The sequence below is a fragment of the Argentina silus genome (genome assembly GCF_951799395.1).
Source record: "Argentina silus genome assembly, chromosome: 13".
In the NCBI taxonomy this organism is placed as follows: domain Eukaryota; kingdom Metazoa; phylum Chordata; class Actinopteri; order Argentiniformes; family Argentinidae; genus Argentina; species Argentina silus.
This window is the reverse complement of record NC_139667.1, coordinates 5,178,341-5,200,012: the sequence shown is the minus strand read 5'-3', so window position 1 is coordinate 5,200,012 and position 21,672 is coordinate 5,178,341. Positions and strand designations below refer to the sequence as shown.

Sequence of the window (21,672 nt, the reverse complement as noted above, 5' to 3'; positions counted from 1 at the left end):
GCATTGGTTATGATGCCCACTCTTTCCACCACCGGTTGTGTGTGTAGACTGTGCCGGAGCAATAACATTGGCTATTTGAATCTGGAATAATGGTCAAAACAAATACAAAAATAGTAACACACAAACAATTCACATATGTTTAAAAAGTGCTTGTATTCATCTCAAAGTACCTGTAAGCAAATTAATCTTTTCATATCAGAGGGAATTTCGACAATAACATTCTTTTGCATTGCAGTCAATAATAGTCAGTAAGAGCATTGACGTGACCTGGATTGTCCCACATTTTCCAAAGAGGATGGGGAGGATCATGGAAAAAGCAGAACATCGGATAGAAATCTTTCTCCATGCAATCCTCTCCCTCCATGAAGACTGACCTGTCCTTTAAAATATACATAACAATACAGTGCCAACCAGTTAACTGTTCCTGTCAACTATCCATCCAGACACATCCTTGCAGAGTAGACATTCTACAAACACAGCAGGGTCAATTCAACACAACAATTCTGCTACAGGCATTAAATACCAAACACCCACAAGTGCCAGCTAAAAGTCAGTGTTGGGGAAGTCAGTGTTGGGGGACCACCTGTCTCTCTCTCTCTCTCAGCAGCACAGTGAATACTCATGTCTCTGTACGTTGTCCACCCAGCCCAACTGCACCATCATTTGTCACCAGAGGCAGAGTTAGAGATGCTGAGAAGAGTATGGGTTAAGAGTGGTCATAGGGGCAGGTAGGGGGGGGAGTACAACACAGAGCACCAGGAGAATACTGGGGTAGCCGGGGTCGCACCGGAGGGATTCCTAGTCCTCCAGCAGCTCAGGAGAGGTGTAAGAGAAGTTCCGGAACTCATCCTGATTGACGGAGGGTATGAGGGGGTCATCGATGGGCGTGAGGGTAGGCTCCTCCTGGGTGAAGTCTGGGTCAAAGTTGTTGACGTCTTCTGCAGTTTTCTGGAAGAGGACAAAATGTTGTGTTGTGGGTCAGACAGGAGTTACAATACTGTAAAAATAATTATGAGATATGTTCTACACTTTCAGGTGACTGCCAAATAACTGTATTTTGCAGTGGTTCCCTTCAGAACCCATGCCGCTGTCTACCATGATACAATAGTACAACCAGAGTGTGCAATAGGTCATCTACTCTACACAGTCTATAATGTCATAAAACATGTCTATTAAGTTTGTGTGACTTACTATCCTGGGTTTGAAGGGCGGCTCCAGCTCCCTGCGGTTCAGTTTCTCCCAGTCGATGCCAGTGAAGAACGTGTGGTTAGTCACAGCTTTCTCCCCACCCTCTGTAGCCACACAGCCTAAACGCCGTGCTGGGTTCTTAGTCAGGAACTGTGGCGAGAATACCAACAAAACTGCATTAGAAATGAGTGAAAGGAAAACACATAGATAAATGTGTCGATCAAAGGGTTGAGTACTGTAATCATTTAGGAGCTGCTTGGCGCGACCTTGAATGACATACAATCAACCCCCCCCTCATAGACAGACACACCCCAAGGGCTGTCTAGCACCTCCTCTCAAACACTCAGCTTAGTGAAACACAAAGCAGGCCCAGGAAAGGCATTCGTTTTGTGTGGAGTTTCTGCTGCTATTGGCTCGTCAAATGTGGAACCACACTTGGACTGTGAGTCAAGAAAACAAAGCAATCATTTCCCGGACCAAAATTGTGTGGGCCTCTATTGTCTTACCAACCAACACCTTACGTTGGCAGGAGAGAGCAGCCAGGAGGCAAAGTCAACATTAAGAAAACAAACCAAATCAAAAACGGTTTCAACATGGCCTTGGGAGTGATTCTAGAATAACAAATGAATGTGTCTAGGACTGCTCTTTCTTGGCTGAGGAGTCTGCACACACCTTAAGGCTAGTGGTGACATTCACTCAGCTGAAACAAATGAACAGCCCTTTCCCAGGATGAATGTAGCCAGATTCACCCCCCGTCCACCTGAAGATTAATAGGTCTTGCCACATCAGACCCAAACACTGCCACATAAGGAGGACTTGACCAGAATTACAGAGAGGTCTGGCCAACACTCTTCATCTTGCTTTTTCTTCCCCGAGAGAAGAAAGGACAGCAGAGAGAAGAGAAGAGCCAAGATCTATAAAAGGTGGAGATGAAGGGCTGGGAGGAGGAGAGGAAAGGAGAGAGAAGACAAAAGGAGCAAAGTAGGCTGTGGCTATTCGTTTGTCTGAGCCAGAGCGAAAACTACAACAGTATGTAATTCCCAACTCCTCTTCTGACCACAAAGTTATTTGTGTCTACTGTATACCATGTCTACTGGGAGACCGTGTCGTCCACTCTGCCAAGCCTGACATCTAAACTCTACAGAGGGACACTGGAGAACAAGCCTACTACGTCAGATAAACAAACACATGCAAAACAACAAGACAGTGAGACACATTCACATCTCTCTAATTTGGCTATCAAATATCAGGGTGGGAACCAGTCACCTCACGAACACTGAACACTAAGGGCTAGTCGATGGACAGATACAAGGTGTTGTCGAACACGGAGTTGAATCTTGGTGAGCGTTTGGTATAAATAGAGCAAGCGCTTTAAATCCACTCAAATGATGAGAGCCAATGGATGTATGACGACACTGGGCTTTACGTAACGGGCATCGCTAGGAGCAAATGGTGGTTGAGCTGCTTCCCGAAGCATGTTGGAATAACAACACTGGGGAGGATGAGGGGAGGATGAGGGGAGGTGGAGGGTGGGGGGGGGGGAGGAGGAGGGGTGGGGGGGGCTGTATTTATAGCCTGAGCTGTGGCTGGGAAGCGAACCGTGCCTTAATATAGTTATATAAGAGAGCGCAGGCCCAACAGCTGGCTGAGGGAGCACTGTGAGGCTGCCAGTCGTTCTGTACCGGAGAGCCCCAGGTTATCCCCTCTCCGCTGGCGCTGACCAAAACCCAACCCCAAACCCAACCCCAAACCCTGCCCTGCGACCTCTGCTACCTGTGGGCTTTTATACAGTGCTGTCCCTCCAGCTGTACGTAGAGCACAGTGTGCGTTGACGGGCAATGACTGCTGATGGCAAATTGTTTGCATGGAAACAAGCCACTTCTCTCTACCGTACTGTCCCATAATGCCTGCTGGTAACTGTCCTGTCCTTATTGGTTTCTAAGTTCTGAATACATAACTGTTGGGAAGAATTGATCTCTTGCCCCTTCAGCACATTGTCAGAATGTACAGTACTCTTTTAGATCTCTAAACGATTGATTGTTGATGATTGATTATTTGTAGCATAGTGTGAAAGACCAATCACAACGGTATCAATGATTCCACTAGGTCACTGGTTGTATGGTTTGTGTGGTGTTTTTTTTTTGTTGCTTTTTTTTAAACATAACTGTCACAGAATACTTCTTTGGACTTACAGCTTTCAGGATATTGACAGCGTCACAACTGAGCCAGGATGCATAGGTGATTTCCTCATTCAGGATGGACTCAAACAGGTCGTCCTCGTTCTCGGCCTCAAAGGGGGCGTGGCCAGACAGCATCTCGTAGAGCAGCACCCCAAGAGCCCACCAATCGACGGAGGGCCCGTACAGCATCTCCTGAAGGATCTGTGTAGTGGCAAAACATCACATTCAACCATGTTACCTGAACATTACATACCTGAACGTCATCACCTGGACCTACGTTGATACGATACTGTACAACACGAAACACCGCTCCAAGGCCTGTGGGCTGCTCCTCACTGGGCTACACTGAGACAGCAATGAAGTCATTCATGAATCCAGACGTGTGGATATTATTAGTCATAAAATATGCTCTAATAGTTTTCCGCACAAGCACACACAACGTACTGTAAAGAAACTCTGTAATTCATGGGAGTTGGGATTTTAAAGTGTGTTGGCAAACAGAGCCCCTCTCTCAGGCAGATGGGGCTCTTCTGACAGAACTCAAACAAGATGGCAGCCTGCCAGCACAACACCGGTGTGTTACCTTTCTGTAAACCACCAGAGAGTCTGGAGTAATGGAGCAGCGGTCACAGTGTTTGCATTCAGAGTGGTGGGGTGATGTGGTTGGCCTGGACTTGGGACTATGGGAACTATGCAGCCGAGGCTTCATCAGATCGACAGGGTTAGAGAGTCATCTTAGTGCGCCATATTGACTTAGTAATAGGCTGTGTAATAGATGTGCAGTATAGTAATAGATGTGTAATAGATGTGAGATAAGTGTGTGTAATATAGTAAGTGTGTTTCTAGGGAGATGGGGGTGAAACTAACCTCAGGGGCGATGTAATCAGGAGTACCACAGAAGGTGCCCGTGGCCACACCCTCAAACATGTTCTCCTTGCACATGCCAAAATCAGCCAGCTTACAGTGGCCGTCCTTATCGATCAGGACGTTGTCCAGCTTCAGATCCCTGCAGAACACAAGACACAGTCGTCTCAGCTATGAAAAACACAGACAAAGTCTCATAAAACCAAAACCTGTGTGTGAGAAAATGCAAAAAAACTTTTTTTTTTTGTGAACCCTCTTCACTCTCACACTGCCCCTCCAATGTTGATGCTAATTTTGCCCCTGTGATGCTGAACTGTGTGTTCAACAGGCCACATGAGGACAGCCCTCCCCTTCCAGGGGCAGGAGACACTGGGAGGACCTGAACACAGACAGCCACTGTTGGCCACAAGCACAGTCAGCTCCCTGGCCACTGACTGGCAGCAGACTCACAGACCAGTCTGTCACATTCATATGACACATCTTAATGGAAGAAGAAGAGGGCGCGCTGTGCTGCCTGCAGCGTCAATATTTACCTGTCAAACTGGGAAATGAATGGAGGACCTTAGACATACACATTAACCAAACATTGGCACTGGGCTACTGTTGACCTAAAACTACAGTCTAAAGTTCTGTAATTAGTATTGTAACCAGGAGAAGTAACTCTCATTCCTTTGGCCATTTACTGGAGGTCAGTTATAAACAAAACAAATAACTTCTTCTCACACTAGTTCTCTATTGGCTGGCTGAGTTAAAGGGAACAGCTCTTCCTCCTCATTCAGTCCTTTGGAGCCTCTGTTATCAAACAGACAGATTAACCCTCACTGTTAAGTGCTAATCTGAGACCAGGTGACCAAGCAGTGATGTAATGTCACCATGGAGACCGTAGGGTGTGGCAGAGTGAGTACGGGTGAGGTAATATAATGTCCTGACTGAAGGTGCGTGTGTGTGTGTGTGAGTGTGAGAGTGTGTGTGTGTGTGTGTGTGTGTGTGAGTGTGAGTGGCGTGTGTCTGCCCCAGGTTACGTCACCCACAAACACACACACACAAACGTGTACTCCATGGATGGGTGGCTATGACATTGGTGTTTCATGTCACAACGATAGCCTGGGTAGTTTAAGCCGGTTTGTCCTCTCTTACTGTAAGCTGATTGTGCAACACTGACTCAGTTCCTCATCGCACTCCTGCCTCAGTGAAAACTTAAACCACGGTGAGAGAGGACAACTCTGCTATGCAAAGCACTGACGTCATGGCCACTCATCCATAGAGTAAACATTTCAATGTACATCAGCGTTTGATTAAGCCTCAGTGAAGCATCATAAAGGAAGCCCAGATGGCTGACGTACTCTAGCACGAAGACCCTACACGTTAACATAAACACTGTCTGTTTCCTGTACCATGGGCTACCTTTGTATCTCCCCAAAACCACAGTCTCTACATAAATGTTTCACTTCCTCTCCACCTGCGAGAAACAGCATTGGGCAGGGAGTCTGGCAGACATTCAACCTTTACCTGTGGGAAGTAGACTAAAGGCATGGTGTGGGGTCAAACTATCACAGGGTGAGCATCTCTATGCCCTCAGAGAGCATGCATTCTGATTGTGGTCACAATGGGCATAGATGGGTAACAGTTGCAGCTGCAAGAGAGGAACAAAGGGCTTTCCTAGAATATCTGAGAAAAGAGAAAGATTTCTGAGAAAGAGAGAGAAGCTGGTGATTTATCACTGAAACCGGTTTCTACAGTTACGGTTAGTGGTTGGCCTTTGTGCCGTCCAGGAAACATCACAGAACGATGTGAGAATGGCAGCAAAAAAAAATAAAAAAAATAACATTAATCTAAATCACCTTAAGCTATCCTCATGATGAATGGGTCAAAACACAAATTCAATACAAACATTATGATAACATATTTATTTTCTCCTAGGGGGGTGACATTGTGGCCTGTGAACATGTTACTGTTAGCTTTCCTCTGCTCTGTCTTGAATTCAAGATAACTCAAATATGTAGTCAAAGCACTAAGGTCAAAGCACTCTGTTGTCTCACTGTATCACCCCTGATAGGCTGCCGTTCTTTCACGGACCTCCACAGCCCTTCTACCTCAAGGTCAGAGAGCATCAGGAAGAGACAGTTGAGTCACGAGAAAGAGATTAGGTTACATAACACACATGTTGACAAGTCTCGATGCGGTACATAGTACATTATATATCAAGCCTAGATCTGGAGTGCTGGGCTATTTCAAGGTTCCACACACCAAGCTAGCAGCCATGCTATTCCGTGCTTACCAGGAAGGCACACCTAATTATAGCTCAACATCTACTGCAGCTGACATAATGCCACCTTATCAACTTGAGGACCGGCAGGGAGCTCATTGTGTTGCCCATCACGGTAAGTGGACAACAGTGCTGTAAAAGGGTGCTGCTATATACACTCACCGAACACTTCATTAGGAACAGCTGTACACCTTCTCATGGTGGAGGTGGTGTAATGGTGTGGGGAATGTTTTTCTTGGCACGCTTTGGGCCGGTTAATACCAATCAATCATCGCTTGAATGCCACAGCCTATTTGAGTATTGTTGCTGACCATGTGCAACCTTTCATGGCCACAATTTACCCATCTTCTCATGGCTACTTCCAGCATGATAATGCACCATGTCACAAAGCAAAAGTCCTCTCAAACTGGTTTCATGAACATGACAATGAGTTCAGTGTTCTTCAGTGGCCTTCTCAGTCACCGGATCTGAATCCAGTAGAACACCTTTGGGATGTGGTAGAACGGGAGATTCACAGCTCAAAAGTGCACCTGAAAAATCTGCAGGAATTGTGTGATGCAATCATGTCATCATGGACCAGAATCTCAAAGGAATGTTTCCAACATCTTGTGGAATCAACGGCACAAAGAATTGAGGCTGTTTGGAGAGCAAAGGGAGGTCCTACCCAGTATTAGTATAGTAGTGTTCCTAATAAAGAGTAAAGGGAGGTCCTACCCAGTATTAGTATAGTAGTGTTCCTAATAAAGAGTAAAGGGAGGTCCTACCCAGTATTAGTATAGTAGTGTTCCTAATAAAGAGTAAAGGGAGGTCCTACCCAGTATTAGTATAGTAGTGTTCCTAATAAAGAGTAAAGGGAGGTCCTACCCAGTATTAGTATAGTAGTGTTCCTAATAAAGAGCAAAGGGAGGTCCTACCCAGTATTAGTATAGTAGTGTTCCTAATAAAGAGCAAAGGGAGGTCCTACCCAGTATTAGTATAGTAGTGTTCCTAATAAAGAGTAAAGGGAGGTCCTACCCAGTATTAGTATAGTAGTGTTCCTAATAAAGTTCCCGGTGAGTGTATATTTCCGCACTTACACACTAATCTACGAGAGTAGAGACAGCTTCTCACTGCCACCTTGGCAAAGCTTCAAAGAGAAGGTCTCTCTACAAGAGGGTGCCAACACTATGAAAGGCTGGGAGGCCGGGACAAGGCGAGGACGATACTTTATATTGTGTACTCTATTGGACCATTGTAAAACCTGATATTACCCAGGCACATGATGTAAAGGGCATAAGGCATACCAGAGCACGCTGTGTAGTGCCTTTAATGTCATCTATGATCTATTTGTGTGTGTGTGCGTGTGTGTGTGTGTGTCTCAGACCTGTAGATGATGCCCTTGCTGTGCAGGAACATGAGGGCGGAGGTGATCTCAGCGGTGTAGAAGCGTGCTCGGCCCTCCTCAAACTTCCTGGACTTTTGGATGTGGAACATGAGGTCACCCCCGTTCACGAACTCCATCACGAAGAACAGACGGTCCTGCAACGGGCAGGGGACAACGACAACCTTCTGACAAACATACACACAAACACCCAAATCCCCAACAGCTCCATATGTTAAAGGACGTATGGCGCTTCCTGTGTCATCAAACTGTTGTGTATTACTCCTACATTTCACATAAACAAGCCCATAAACCAGATTGATGCCCAGTTATCAATCCCGAGTCAAGACCGCATGACACTAGTGAACAAAAAAAATGACACTGTTCAGATACATAAATCAATGTTTTCATTACAGGTCCCATGCATGTTCCAGAACATGGGTGCAGAAAAAAAAAACCTGGAGAACATGCAGTGCAGGACATGGTCATGAATGTTCCTTGACTTATCTGTACAGAAAAGCAAAAGACCCTGTGTTCTGTTCCACAGCATCCCTCTAGAGTCCACGTCGCAGAGCCATTTACTGCACTGTAATTTCCTGAGCATAATATCCTACTATTGACTTGACATCATCAGCAACAGAGATGCAACAGAGAGGCAATTTCCCCCTTCATTTAGAATTCTCTAAAGTGTGATGGAAAAAGATGAGAGCACCACAGCGAGCTCCAGAGAGAGGCCAGTGTGGGCTTGTGTTGTCTACAGGGCAGATGAGGTATACTTAGAACGCTGGGTGGGGTGGCCAGGGTTAAACTAGTGTTGGTAGGAGGTGTGTTGAGAACAGGGGTGCAGAGACGCAGGGGTAGTCTGAGGAGAAGGGGAGCAGGAAGGGGTTATGGGTAGGACACAGTGGTCTAACCCTAACCCAGAATAACATGGCAGTGGCGGTATGGGCTGCATCATGGAGTCCATGGTTCACTCAGCACAGCTCTATTTTGATCCACTGTGAAGTAGGCCAGTGGGGGTTCAAACAACTTAGGCAGATTAGGCGCTGACCTTCCTCTGGGTGGGAGAACAGCTAAGGCATGCAGGGGGCCATTCATGCCGTCTCACACGCTTTCAACGTCATTTTGCAAAGAGCCGAAGGGGGATTGTTAGATTAGAGAACTGCTGCCATCTACAGGACACACTGTGCGTTGCAAGTAGAGAGTGTCTTGCATCAGCTCTAAATTGGTAGGAAGGAAGTATGTGTGTGTGTGTGTGTGTGTGTGTGTGTGTGTGTGTGTGTGTCTCACCGGTGTCTGGAAGCAGCAGTAGAGCTGTGTGAGGTAAGGGTGACAGCCGGCCAATGACAGGACTCTCTTCTCTGTCATGGTACACTCAACATCATCATCCTGGAGAATGATGTCCTTCTTCAACACCTTCACTGCAAACACCCGCTCACCACTGTTCAACCGAGCAAGCATCACCTTCAGGAGAAACACACACACACACACACACACACACACAATAAGAACCCGGGTAAAGACACACGGTGCATCGTAGAATCGTGGTCGTCCCCCGCACCCCATCTCTGTGGTGGGCTGGCTCACCTTGCCGAAGCTGCCCTTCCCCAGCACCTGGAGGAAGGTGAAGTCTGACATGCCCAGTCGTCTGGTGTGCTGCTGAAGGTCTCCACTCTTCCTCCTCACGCTGGGGGCTTGCACCTGGCTCTGCCCTCTAGCATTCACCTGGTGGACGTCAGTAGGAGAATTAACAACAACTACTGAGTGTAAACAGTGTGTGTGTGTGTGTGTGTGTGTGTGTGTGTGTGTGTGTGTATTGTACCAGTGATTTGCGTTTGGAGAGCCCCTCGGCCTGAAGACCCATTTCTGCCAGCTTGTTGGCCAGCTCCACACTGTTGACCCCACAGCTGGGCGCTACGTTGCCTTTGCAGCGGATGTGGACGTTCATCTTACAGACTACAGGGACACACGACACACAGGGAGCATAGGTCAACACACAAAATGTAGAGAGAGAGAGAGAGAGAGAGAGAGACAGACAGAGAGAGAGAGAGACAGAGAGAGACAGAGAGAGAGAGAGAGAGACAGACAGAGAGAGAGAGAGACAGAGAGAGAGAGAGAGAGAGAGACAGAGAGAGAGAGAGAGACAGACAGAGAGAGAGAGAGACAGAGAGAGACAGAGAGAGAGAGAGAGAGACAGACAGAGAGAGAGAGAGACAGAGAGAGAGAGAGAGAGACAGAGAGAGAGAGACAGACAGAGAGAGAGAGAGACAGAGAGAGAGAGAGAGAGAGAGAGATCTTACTCTTGCAGTGTAGCCCCTGTTTAACCAGGCCCCATAGCAGGGAGCCACAGTGGTCACAGAAGGTGGGGGACTTGTAGTTGTGGATTTTGAACTTGTGAGGGATGTTGATGCCGAAGCCTTGGTTGCTGGTCTGGGGATGAGAAGGCAGCTGTCAGTATGCTAATCAGGTTGAGGCTGAAGGCGTGAATGGATGGATCCATAAGTCTAGATGCTGCATGTTATAAACCAAACTAGCCAGCAGGCAGCACTGTGAGTTCAGCTCCACACAACAATATGGCATCATAACCTCCACAGTATAATCTCTAACAACTGCAACTGGCTGTGCTCAGTCATGTGTCAAATGTGTAAAGTAAGTTCTTCTTTTTTTTTTCTTTTTTTTCTTCTTCATGGTACAGTGGTACAGTTTGCTTTTCCAGACAATCACTGAATAAATACTCACTAAATATCAGTCCAAAGTCAGTTTTGTATAAACTAAAATTAAACGGTTGTAGGCCTAGTAACATACCACCTATTTTACGTGTGTGCCAGAGAGTAAATGTTCCCACAGTGTTCTGCCTCAGTGAACAACTCAACACAAACAGGAAAATAAAGTTAAAATAAGATCTGTGTATCGTACATCTGTGTCTGAAGGGCTGTTTGATTGTCTTGTAGCGACAGCTGTCTGTCCAATGAACAAACTACACAATGCACACTGAGGAACAGCTTATCAATACTCCAACAATTTGTCAGTCCTTCCATTTCTTGTGATGTTGACATGGGGTAAATAAGGATCTGTTTATCATACTGTATCAAAATATATATATATATATATATATATACACTGTATATTATATACTGTGTCTAAGGGCTGTTTGATTGGATCGCTATGAGACAATGAACACTGAGGAACCCCAAAGTGGGAAAGTGGGTTTCATTGCGACAACATGACAGCAGTGACATGTCATCATAGTGTCATAACAGTGTAGCAACGTGTCATCGTGAAACAGTATTTCTGCCTTCTGGTCTGAAAGGTAAATCTCTGGCCTCTTGAGATGTCTCGTCTCTCACCGGCTCCATGGCGGGCTTCTTCATGCGCGGACACACCGTGACCACCAGCTGATGACATCGCTTGTGCACCACACAAGTGCATACTGGGGGAGGAAAAAAAAAGACACAGACACTCACAGCGCTTAGAAAATAAACAACTGTGAAGAGTGAACGTTAACCAGTGAGAGGAGGGCTGTGAGATGGAGGCCATCTCTATAATAGACTGCCTGAGAGCAGAGGCTGCCTCTGCGCTGCGCTGCGGCTCTTCACTTCCTGCCTGAGTGGGCTGGTGGTCGCAGGCAGGTGTGAAAGAGACAGAAAAGACAGACAATAGAGATCAAGAAGTGAGAAAGAAGATTGGAGGCACAGAATGAGCAGAGAGAGAAAGAGAAAGAGAAGAGAGTCGAAGGGAAGAGTGGAGGAGGATGGTCACAGTGTTTCTGGCGTCTGAAGGCCACTCACCTTGACACTGGTAGCCTTGCTTTCCAAACACACCCCTGTCAAGGAAGGAGAAATATAACAATTTCAAACAAAAATATATAACAATTCCAATTCTGGAATTGCTTGAGGCAAACTGTATCCACATATTGTTCTGTGCACTGTCCACATATTGTTCTGTATCCACTATACAAATCTACAATACAATAGTGTGTAGTACTGTATGTGTGTGTTAACTGTGTGCGTGTGTGTATGTATGTATGTATGTATGTGTGCGCGCGCGTGTGTGTGTGTGTCTCACCAGATGAACTCTCTGCAGTGGAAACAGAAGGTGGGCTGCTTTAGGAAGGTGGACATGAACTTGTGTCCATTGATCTGGTGGATCTTCCTTCTTACAGCCGCCTGCCTCTTCCTGGTGAACTGCTTATAGAGCTTCTCCTTTCCTGTGGCTTCATCTGACCACAAGGGGAAAACAAAGAGAACATGATGAGCTCATGTGGAAATGCATACATCTAGACCAGGGTGACCACACTTTTTCGGCTTGCGAGCTACTTTCAAAATAACCAGGTCAAAATGATCTACCTACATTAAAAAATGCTAAATATATATTGCGAAATATATACATGCGAATGCATGGTGACACGTGACCTGTAGAAGAGAAGCGATCTCAGACTGGCCGTCAATTTCACCCAGTGTGTGAGTGTGTGGAGTTATTATCCACCACTTCTGTATTATGCGTGAGGTACTGAAAACCACACATGTGCAGCGGAAACCTGCAAGTAGAGTCCCAACACCCCCCCAAGACAGATGGTGGTGTATTCCTTGGCCTTGCGCATAGTCACACCAGCAGCTTGCATGAAACCACCTAAATCAAGATTAAATACTGATACCCCTCACCAAAACCTAACTTATGTTCTCGTGTCAATCAACTGACCTTCTTGATTGGAGAAAGAATGGCCAGCAATACATACATTACATTACACATAAGACTTTAGCAAAATAGTACAAATACATTTTTTCCCATTCCACTATCACGGTCCCTTTAGCACAGAACACTGTCATTTGAACTGAAAAGATCCCTGCCTGGTCAAGAGCAGGTCAAGAACAGTTGCCCTACGGGCCTGTGAACCTGACCCCCCCCCTCCCACACGGCAATAACCCCTATTCCAGCAGTGTGGAAAACCCAACAGCGGAGCAGAACAGGACACGGAACACAGCAATGCTGGTTGGGCACACACAAAATATACACACAAACAATCACATGCGTACTCATTCAAGACTAGCAGACGGCAGCCTGTTTATTTGCAGTTTGAGATGCTGTGAGCTGTGACAGCAGATTACACAGGAACTTGAGGGTGAGAGCTACAGAACTACTGACCAGCAAAATACAGTCTAGCATTCTCACAACTGACACTGACACCCCTCTGCTCATCTACATTCTAGCATTCTCACAACTGACACCCCTCTGCTCATCTACAGTCTAGCATTCTCACAACTGACACCCCTCTGCTCATCTACAGTCTAGCATTCTCACAACTGACACTGACACCCCTCTGCTCATCTACATTCTAGCATTCTCACAACTGACACTGACACCCCTCTGCTCATCTACATTCTAGCATTCTCACAACTGACACTGACACCCCTCTGCTCATCTACATTCTAGCATTCTCACAACTGACACTGACACCCCTCTGCTCATCTGCATTCTGCTCCTTCTACCCAGCCCAGTGGAGTAATGATTTGTATGAATTTCAGGCTAGTCAGATAGACACAAGTGTATTACACAGTACACAACATCTTCAATATGTCAGTATATTGCACCATATAGGGTCCGTTTCCCGGACACAGATTAAGCCTAATCCTAGACTAAATAGCGTCTTCAATGGAGATTTTCTATTGAAAGTATGATTTAGTCAGACATTTAGTCAAGACAGGTCAGACATTGGAGCATAACCAGCATGCTAAGAACAATGGAAGCAAAAACATGAGAGAGCAGATTCCTGACACACAAAGCATAACTAACCATTTAGGTATTTTATTCACACACACACACACACACCCTTCGAAAAGTATTCAGACCCCTTCACTTTTTCCACATTTTGTTGCGTTATAGACTCAATTTAAAATGGATTAAATTAAAAGAATTTGCCATCAATCCACACACAATACCCCAGAATGACAAAGCGAAAACTGGTTTTTAGAAACACCTCATGTACATAAGTATTCAGACCCTTTGCTATGACGCTCTTAAAATGAGCTAAAATGCTATCAACAAATCACTCAATAAGTTGAATTGAGTCCATCTTAATGCAAGGATAATAGTTCAAGTAATTTGGGAATTAATAGCTTTGTTTTATAGGGTCTACTGTGTAGATTAGGATGTTACTACCAACTCAGCAAATTTCATAATTTTACTCTTGATCCTGACAAACTCCCCAGTCCCTGCCAGTAACAAACATACCCATAACTTGATGCAGCCACCACTATTCTTGTATTCTAAAATGTGGAAAAAGTGTTGCGGTCTGAATACTTTCCGAAGGCACCGTATCATTCAGAGATGAACAGGTTTTAGTGACGCCACAAGTTTCTGTTTTTGACAGCGTCTGTGTTCACTGTGCATCATGGATATTGTCTAACATGACAGACAGACATGACTGAGGAATGTTAGAGAGGATGAGAGGGACAGGGTTTGAGAGACAATTAAAGAGAGGGGAGAGGGGAGAGAGGAGAGGGGAGAGGGGAGAGAGGACAGGGGAGAGGGGACAGAGGAGAGGGGAGAGGGGAGAGAGGACAGGGGACAGGGGACAGAGGAGAGGGGAGAGGGGAGAGAGGACAGGGGACAGGGGACAGAGGAGAGGGGACGGGGGAGAGAGGAGAGAGGGGAGAGGGGACAGGGGAGAGGGGACGGGGGAGAGGGGAGAGAGGAGAGAGGAGAGGGGAGAGGGGACAGGGGAGAGGGGAGAGAGGAGAGGGGAGAGAGGAGAGGGGAGAGGGGAGAGAGGAGAGGGGAGAGGGGAGAGAGGAGAGAGGAGAGGGGAGAGGGGAGAGGGAGAGAGGGGAGAGAGGAGAGGGGACAGGGGAGAGAGGAGAGAGGGGAGAGGGAGAGGGAGAGGGAGAGAGGGGACAGGGGAGAGAGGAGAGGGGACAGGGGGGAGAGGAGAGAGGAGAGAGGAGAGGGGAGAGGGGAGAGGGGAGAGAGGAGAGGGGAGAGAGGGGAGGCAATATTAGTTATAATCTATGGAGGAGACATGGAGGGTTTCAGTGCGATTCGGCGAGAAAGCCTTACCATCAAGGAAGGATCCGTTGAGTGATATGAGGATGAACACCTTGCCCTCTGGCTCTAGGTCAACCTGGACACAAACACAAGGCACTGAACATTATTGAGGAGACGGGGTTGGAGGAACTCTTATCTAGGACATGGCACTGAACATTATTGAGGAGACAGGGTTGGAGGAACTCTTATCTAGGACATGGCACTGAACATTATTGAGGAGACAGGGTTGGAGGAACTCTTATCTAGGACATGGCACTGAACATTATTGAGGAGACAGGGTTGGAGGAACTCTTATCTAGGACAAGTTTAATTTAGAGCAATAGGTGGAGCCGTAGCTAACCCTCCACTGTTCAGGGTAGTGTGTGTGTTTGTGTGTGTGTGCGTGTGTGTGTGTGTGTGTGTGTGTGTACAGTATGTATTAAGTATGAAAATATGTGCATCCGGGTGTTGGCTGTGCAGTCTTCATGGCTGTCTGTATGTTATGCATGTAGTCATATCGGCATTTGCTTGTGAATAGTTGAGTGTTTACGCACACGAGAGAGAATTTGAACAATGTGGCAGAGAGAGAAACAGGTCTGGCTGGTTTAGCCACACTGCTAGTAAACACCCTGCTCAGCTGAAAATCACTTCTTGAGAAGCGTCTGCCGGGGCAGAGAGGCGGCGTAAACATGGCCAGGTACACAAACAATGAAACTACAGTGGAAGCTGAAGCTGAGTGAGGAAGCGGAGGAAGCTGTGAACTCCTGACTGTGCAGAAGCCATACAGTAACCACTAAATGGAAACTGAGGTTACCTAGCCCTGGAAACAGTTCAATATCACTCATATGTACCCAAATGGAAAACATTATGTACCCACAATGAGTACTGTGGTAGGACTGATATTGCAGGACTATATATATATATATTTTGTTTTATCTATCTAGGGTTCCTGATTCAATCATTTCCACCAGCCTGTCTCCAGTCAGGTCCAGTATTGAGGAGTGTCATCTTCTGTCACCCACATCTGTGGCTTTCACTGGCCCAATACACACACACACACACACACACACACACACTCTAATTTAATACTAGCAATCTATCATGCACTGACATGCACTAAATTTAGAAAGCAAAAGAAGGAACTCCCGGATTAAGCATGCAGCAGTGGAGGAAGTGAAAGGGAGTGGGGGGGGTAATTGGTGGCTAGCATTTATTCTTAATCTGTGTTATGGTTTGTAGAAGATAACTCTATTAGGATATATACCTATCAAAGACATTTAATACTATCAACTATATTAAGTTGTCACAGAGGTGTGCTTAAGGGGTGGCAGTGGAAACTGTCCCTCTGTGGTAAGGAGGATGTGCGGGGGTGGTGTGGATGCCACATGAGTTTGAGCCACAACAGATATGACTGTATGGGTCTATTCTGAGCTGCAGTCTTGTGTCTGACGCCTTAAGACACACACCCACACAATGCCTGCCCTAACACCATGGCTCCTCACTCTGCTCCCCTGTACTTTGGCATGGCGAAAGATGCCGCATTGTAGTGCTGCCGGTCAAGGTTCTGTGGAGCAATGATAGGAACTCCCTGAACTGTTGTACTGTAGGGTTGCACAATGGTACAGCAGTGAAACAAAAATATACCGTGACACTGACTTAAGCAGAATGTTAAGATATCGAGAGCAATGTGAGAGACCAAGGCATTACTGCCCCCCTCAACCCTGAGAAACTGCACTGTGTGCTTGAGTAATCCTATTCAATATTGAACATTGACTTTTTATCGGTTTTTGGTGTGGAGTAAGAATGACCAGATCACATGAACAGAGGTGCAGTTTACAGTGCTTTCGGAAAGTATTCAGACCCCTTCACTTTTTCCACATTTTGTTGTGTTATAGACTCAATTTAAAATGGATTAAATTAAACAAATTTGCCATCAATCCACACACAATACCCCAGAATGACAAAGCGAAAACTGTGTCATCAACAAATGTCATCAACAAATCACTCAATAAGTTGAATTGAGTCCATCTTAATGCAAGGATAATAGTTCATGTAATTTTGGAATTAATATCTTTATTTTTATAAGGTCTCTGATTTGCATAGGAATCAATTACACACTGTGTGGATCAGGTTGTCATTACAAACTGAGCAAATGGAGAGGAACAAAACTGCTCAGGAATGCGACCCTGAGGCCTGGGGAGACTTACAAGTGGCCAAGTGGCCAAAAAGAATCCCTTAATGGAAAATAATCTCTCATATCCATAATTGTGTTTGCAACAATTAATTCAAGAGATACAGCAAAGAAAGTGGCTGGAAATTTGTTTATTTGGTTTTACTACAAAGCATTAAGTTTCGTGCAAATCCAGCACATGCAATGCAGTTTCCGCACCATCTCTCGTGTGAAGAATAGTGGAAGCTGTATCAAGTTATGGGTATGTTTTTTCACTGGCAGGGACTGGGGAGTCAGGATCAAGAGAAAATTATGAAATTTGCTGAGTTGGTAGTGACATCCTAAACTACATAGTATGTAATTGATTCCTATGAAAATCAGAGACCCTATAAAAACAAAGATATTAATTCAAAAATTACATGACCTATTATCCTTGCATTAAGATGGACTCAATTCAACTTAGAGTGATTTTCTGATGACATTTTTGCATTTTAGCTAATTTTAAGAGTGTCATAGCAAAGGGTCTGAATACTTATGTACATGAGGTATTTCTGTATTTCAATTTTAATAAATTTACTGAAACTTCTAAAAACATGTTTTCGCTTTGTCATTCTGGGGTATTGTGTGTGGATTGATGGCAAATTCTTTCAATTTAATCCATTTTAAATTGAGTCTATAACACAACAAAATGTGGAAGAAGTGAAGGGGTCTGAATACTTTCCGAAGACAGAGTAAATAGTCGGGGAGGGGTGAGAGAGAGAAAGTGTACTTGCCAGTGAGCCAACAGACACTATAAACCCAAAGAGAGTAAGATGGGATGGGGAGAGACTTGGAAGCCCCTGAGCGTAAATCAGGCAGTGGGAAAGCAGCAATAACAGCATTGTGGGCGTGTGGAGGCCTGTGCTTGGCCCTGCTCTTCCCCTTCAAGTGTGACACTGAGACAGCCGCCAGCCATTCCTATGGAGGAGCTAACAAAAGCACAAAACCTAAAAAAAAAAACGTTGAACAGTTCAGATCCAACTGATAAGTGCTCCAAGCCTGCCTGCGTCTCAATGTGTGACAGCTGGCTAATGTACGCCCTCAACTCTGTCAAACCTCTCACAATCTCCATTTGATCGTTGCCTTGGTGCCTGATAGAGGCTTTGCAAAATGTTGTCCAGATGCTGCTTTTCCAGAGAAATGGGCAGTCTGTTAAATGTTTTTGGCATAATGACACAGAATAAGTTGAGTGTGTCAGACCACTGCATAACAGTATCAGAGAGACACATAAGGAATATGTCTGCTCTGAGGCATTACAATAGCAGTGTTCTGATAACACTAATCCTGAATATTGTATTAAGTTTGAATATACTGTTTGTTTACAGTGTGCAGATGTCAGTCCTCCCTCTGGGAAGGTTGAAACAAGTCTCTCCACGTCATTGTCTCAGAATAAAGTTTGTCAATAGAATGATGACGTGGTAAAGGAGGTCACACAAACACCATCTGAGAAGACTGTGTATGGATGGTCTGAAAAGAGGAGGGTGTGGCTAATACGTAATAAAGACAATTGCCGTCCTTCCCAGAGGTGTTCTGGGGAAACACGTGTAGGGTATTTAAAAGGTGACTGGAAGATGGAGTCCAGTGGAACACAGTCGATGCCTGCTCCACCTGCCCAGGGCCATAGACAAGTTCAGGTTTCACTGGCATTTTTGTTTACCCCTCCACATGACTAAAAGTGAACCAGGAGTGAAACTATTGTGGAGGGTCTCTGAGGTGGCCGGGGAGGTTCTGGAATCCGAGCTGAGGAAGTGTGCATGATGTGGCTCGCCCAAGCAATCTGCATTAACCTGAGAGTAAACTGTCTAGTAATGCCTTCTCTCCAGAACTCTCTTTCTACCGTTATCACTCCACCTTTGTCAAGAGGCTATGAGGGGCTGCACGATGCAGTAAGACAGAGTGTTACCGCCCCTCCGTATGTTTGAACAGGCAAGTCACGGGGTGGCGAATGAAAAGCCGCTGCTGTGTTGTGGTTTCGAGCTCATTTCACAATGCAATGCTTAACGTGCTGCTAGCAGGGAGTAGAATTAGCACATTAGAATAGGCGCCGCAGAGCCGTGTGTAACTTCTGACCTCTTGCTGTTGTTGCCGCTTCCTTTCTGACAGGCTAGAGCTAAACACTGAACTGCCTGCAGTGCTGAGGTGAGAGTAAGAGAATGCTGAAGCTTATGTGGGGGGGTGGGGGGGAAATGGGTTTTGCAGCTGCCTTGGCCAGAGCTTACCCTGTCCAAAGAGGTGACAAAGAAATGAGTGCGAAAATGAGTGTAAACTATACATCAGGACAGGTCTTCCACTGGCACTATGAATGGAGACGTGTCCCTCCCTTGCCAGTTCATCATATGTCTATGCCATGTCTGTCCCATGCCTGTGTCAAATACACCCAGAGGGATCTCTTCAGAGGGGTAAAAGGCATTGTAAATGCATTTTGCTGAGAAAAAATTGTGATAACAGTGAACCATGGGGGAAAAGATTAGAAAATAATCTATTCCAGGGCTATTCAATTACCGGACCTCAAGGGTCAAAGTAGGCCTAAAGCTTCACCTCTACCTGGTTGTTAATTCATTGGTAGACATCATGAATATCCCTGATCTATTATGCTGACATAACAACTGAATTCAAGTGAATAAAAAAAAAGAAGGCAATTAGCTCATTAGGCAAACCACGGAAATCATATCTCCATCCACATTCCATCCCCACAGAGCACAAGACATTGGTAAACTTTACTTACCCATCCCTCAAAAGTCTCCTCTGTGTTAGATGTTTTGATCAAGTCCTCAAACTGAATTGTACAGTTGGCCACGAAGTCGTCGTACCCGATCGGTGCGTCGTGGAAGACGGCCAGTTCTATCTGTTTGCCTTCATTAACGTTGAGAGAGAACTCTTCGTTGTAGGTTGGCCTGTTGGTTTTTTGCTTGGAATGTGTCTGTCCAATTTTGTATTCGTCCACTTTTATCACAATGTAAGGATCCAAGGTGGGTGGCGTTTTGTTGAAAAGTACAGAGTGGCGAAGAGAGAAGGTCGTTGGTTTTAGGTCAACCGCCTCACCAATTCTAAGCTTCAGGTACCCGTTGAACTTCATATTGTTATTCTAGCTAAATATTAATAAATAAAAAAAGAAACCTAAGAAATAAAAAGGCAGTTAAATTCAAACTACGCTTGTGCTAAAATATATGCAACGCATCTTACAACTACCAGAGATCATACAAATAGAGCATTAATCAATCGTCGGTCTGTTCTTGAGTTAAGTTACATCGTTCTTGTGTCCGTAAGTATGTGCAGGTGATGCGCTCGCTCCGTGCAGCTGACCGAGGTCTTCAGCTCTACCCTGCTGCGTAATGACCTTGCCTCCACCAAAACACCACCGCTGAAGACAGGGCTACACGTTCAGGAAAGTGCAGTCGTTCTGTCGAGAACAACCTACTTCAAGGAAGCGCGACGTTGAAAAAGGAAGAACACGCCGAGAATTAAACAAGTTCCTCATAGCTAATTTCCCAGTAAACGATTGTATTTACATTCTCCCTGCGTTCAGACATAATGTTTACTGTCTCCTGTCAATCTTGTGTTGGAGGTTGTAGTCTCCTTATTTCTAAGAATAATTCGTTAAAATTGCGAGAAATCACTTTAGGACTATAATGACCGTGGTGCACTGCAGTGCCCTCGCAGGTACCAACTCACCTGTTAACAACAAATAAGGAAATAGCGCTCCCTTGTGGTGACCAATCCTGCGGCAGATACCCATCGACTTTTACTCCTCAATGGGCAGATGTGGACAACTGCGGCTGTGGAAAGAGGATGTCCATGCCAGTCCGTGATCAAGTCACTCGAAGCCCAGAATCTAGAGTTTGACTTATAGTAAGACTAACTCACAAGAAAAGGGAAAATGAGGTTTTACATTTTAGTTGAAAGGTTAGGAGCTGTGAAGTTAATTTATGCTAACAACATTTCAGAAAAAAAGAAAAAGGAGCACATTTAAGCGAGAAGTTTTCTTCTGGAAGAGAGCCTCAGGGGACTTGTAAATGTCATGAAGAGCAAATGATGGTTTTACACATGGGCCAGTCCCACCTCCACTCCAGTCCTGACCCTCTCTGAACTCCTGACCCTCTATGTCTCTGAATATCTTCCTCTGACACACATTCTCTTTGTCAGATTTTCTCATTTCCACACTCTACTTGACTCCACTCTGTGTGTCTCCATTTTTTTTTTATCTGTCTGCTTCATTCATGCGCTCCCTGTATACCTACCGTAACTCACTGTGGTGAGGCCAGGAGTCTCTCTCTCTCTCTCTCTCTCTCTCCCTCCCCTCCCCCCCCCCCATCCTGTCCTGTCCTCCTCCCCCCTCTATCTCTCTGTGGTGTGCTTTGGGGGAGTTTAGTCCATCCATAAATGCCACAATCAAAGTCCTGCGTTATTCGTGTTAGACTTGACCTCTCACCCTCTTCTGCCAAATGTCAGCACCCTACATCTCTCTCCTCCAGCTGCTTCAAATAAAGAGCACAAATCTCAGGGCAGAGAGCTGGTCGTAAAAGCCAAAGCTTTTAACATGGTTCTTACACATCTCTGGGATATAGGCTGTCTTATAAACAACAGC

General features: G+C 45.6%; 1 protein-coding gene across 1 annotated transcript; it reads right to left on the bottom strand.

Moving 5' to 3' along the window:
* Positions 1 to 134: 134 nt before the first annotated feature.
* prkcha (protein kinase C, eta, a) lies at positions 135 to 20,646 on the bottom strand. Its single transcript, XM_083683760.1, has 14 exons — positions 19,813 to 20,646; positions 14,912 to 14,975; positions 11,924 to 12,077; positions 11,647 to 11,681; positions 11,206 to 11,288; positions 10,159 to 10,288; positions 9,681 to 9,814; positions 9,446 to 9,583; positions 9,149 to 9,322; positions 7,862 to 8,016; positions 4,236 to 4,374; positions 3,381 to 3,569; positions 1,192 to 1,338; positions 135 to 948 (listed from the first exon to the last, which is right to left on the bottom strand). The coding sequence occupies exons 1-14, from the start codon at positions 20,161 to 20,163 to the stop codon at positions 799 to 801; spliced, it is 2,043 nt and encodes a 680-aa protein (XP_083539886.1). The 5' UTR covers positions 20,164 to 20,646; the 3' UTR covers positions 135 to 798.
* Between the last annotated feature and the right edge of the window lie 1,026 nt (positions 20,647 to 21,672).

Coding starts and splice junctions, on each gene's coding strand:
- prkcha (XM_083683760.1), bottom strand. CDS start 20,163: ATGAAGTTCAACGGGTACCTGAAGCTTAGAATTGGTGAGGCGGTTGAC. Junction 14,976..19,812: donor AGGAGACTTTTGAGGGATGG/GTAAGTAAAGTT, acceptor GTTTGTGTCCAG/GTTGACCTAGAGCCAGAGGG. Junction 9,815..10,158: donor ACAGGGGCTACACTGCAAGA/GTAAGATCTCTC, acceptor GTGTCCCTGTAG/TCTGTAAGATGAACGTCCAC.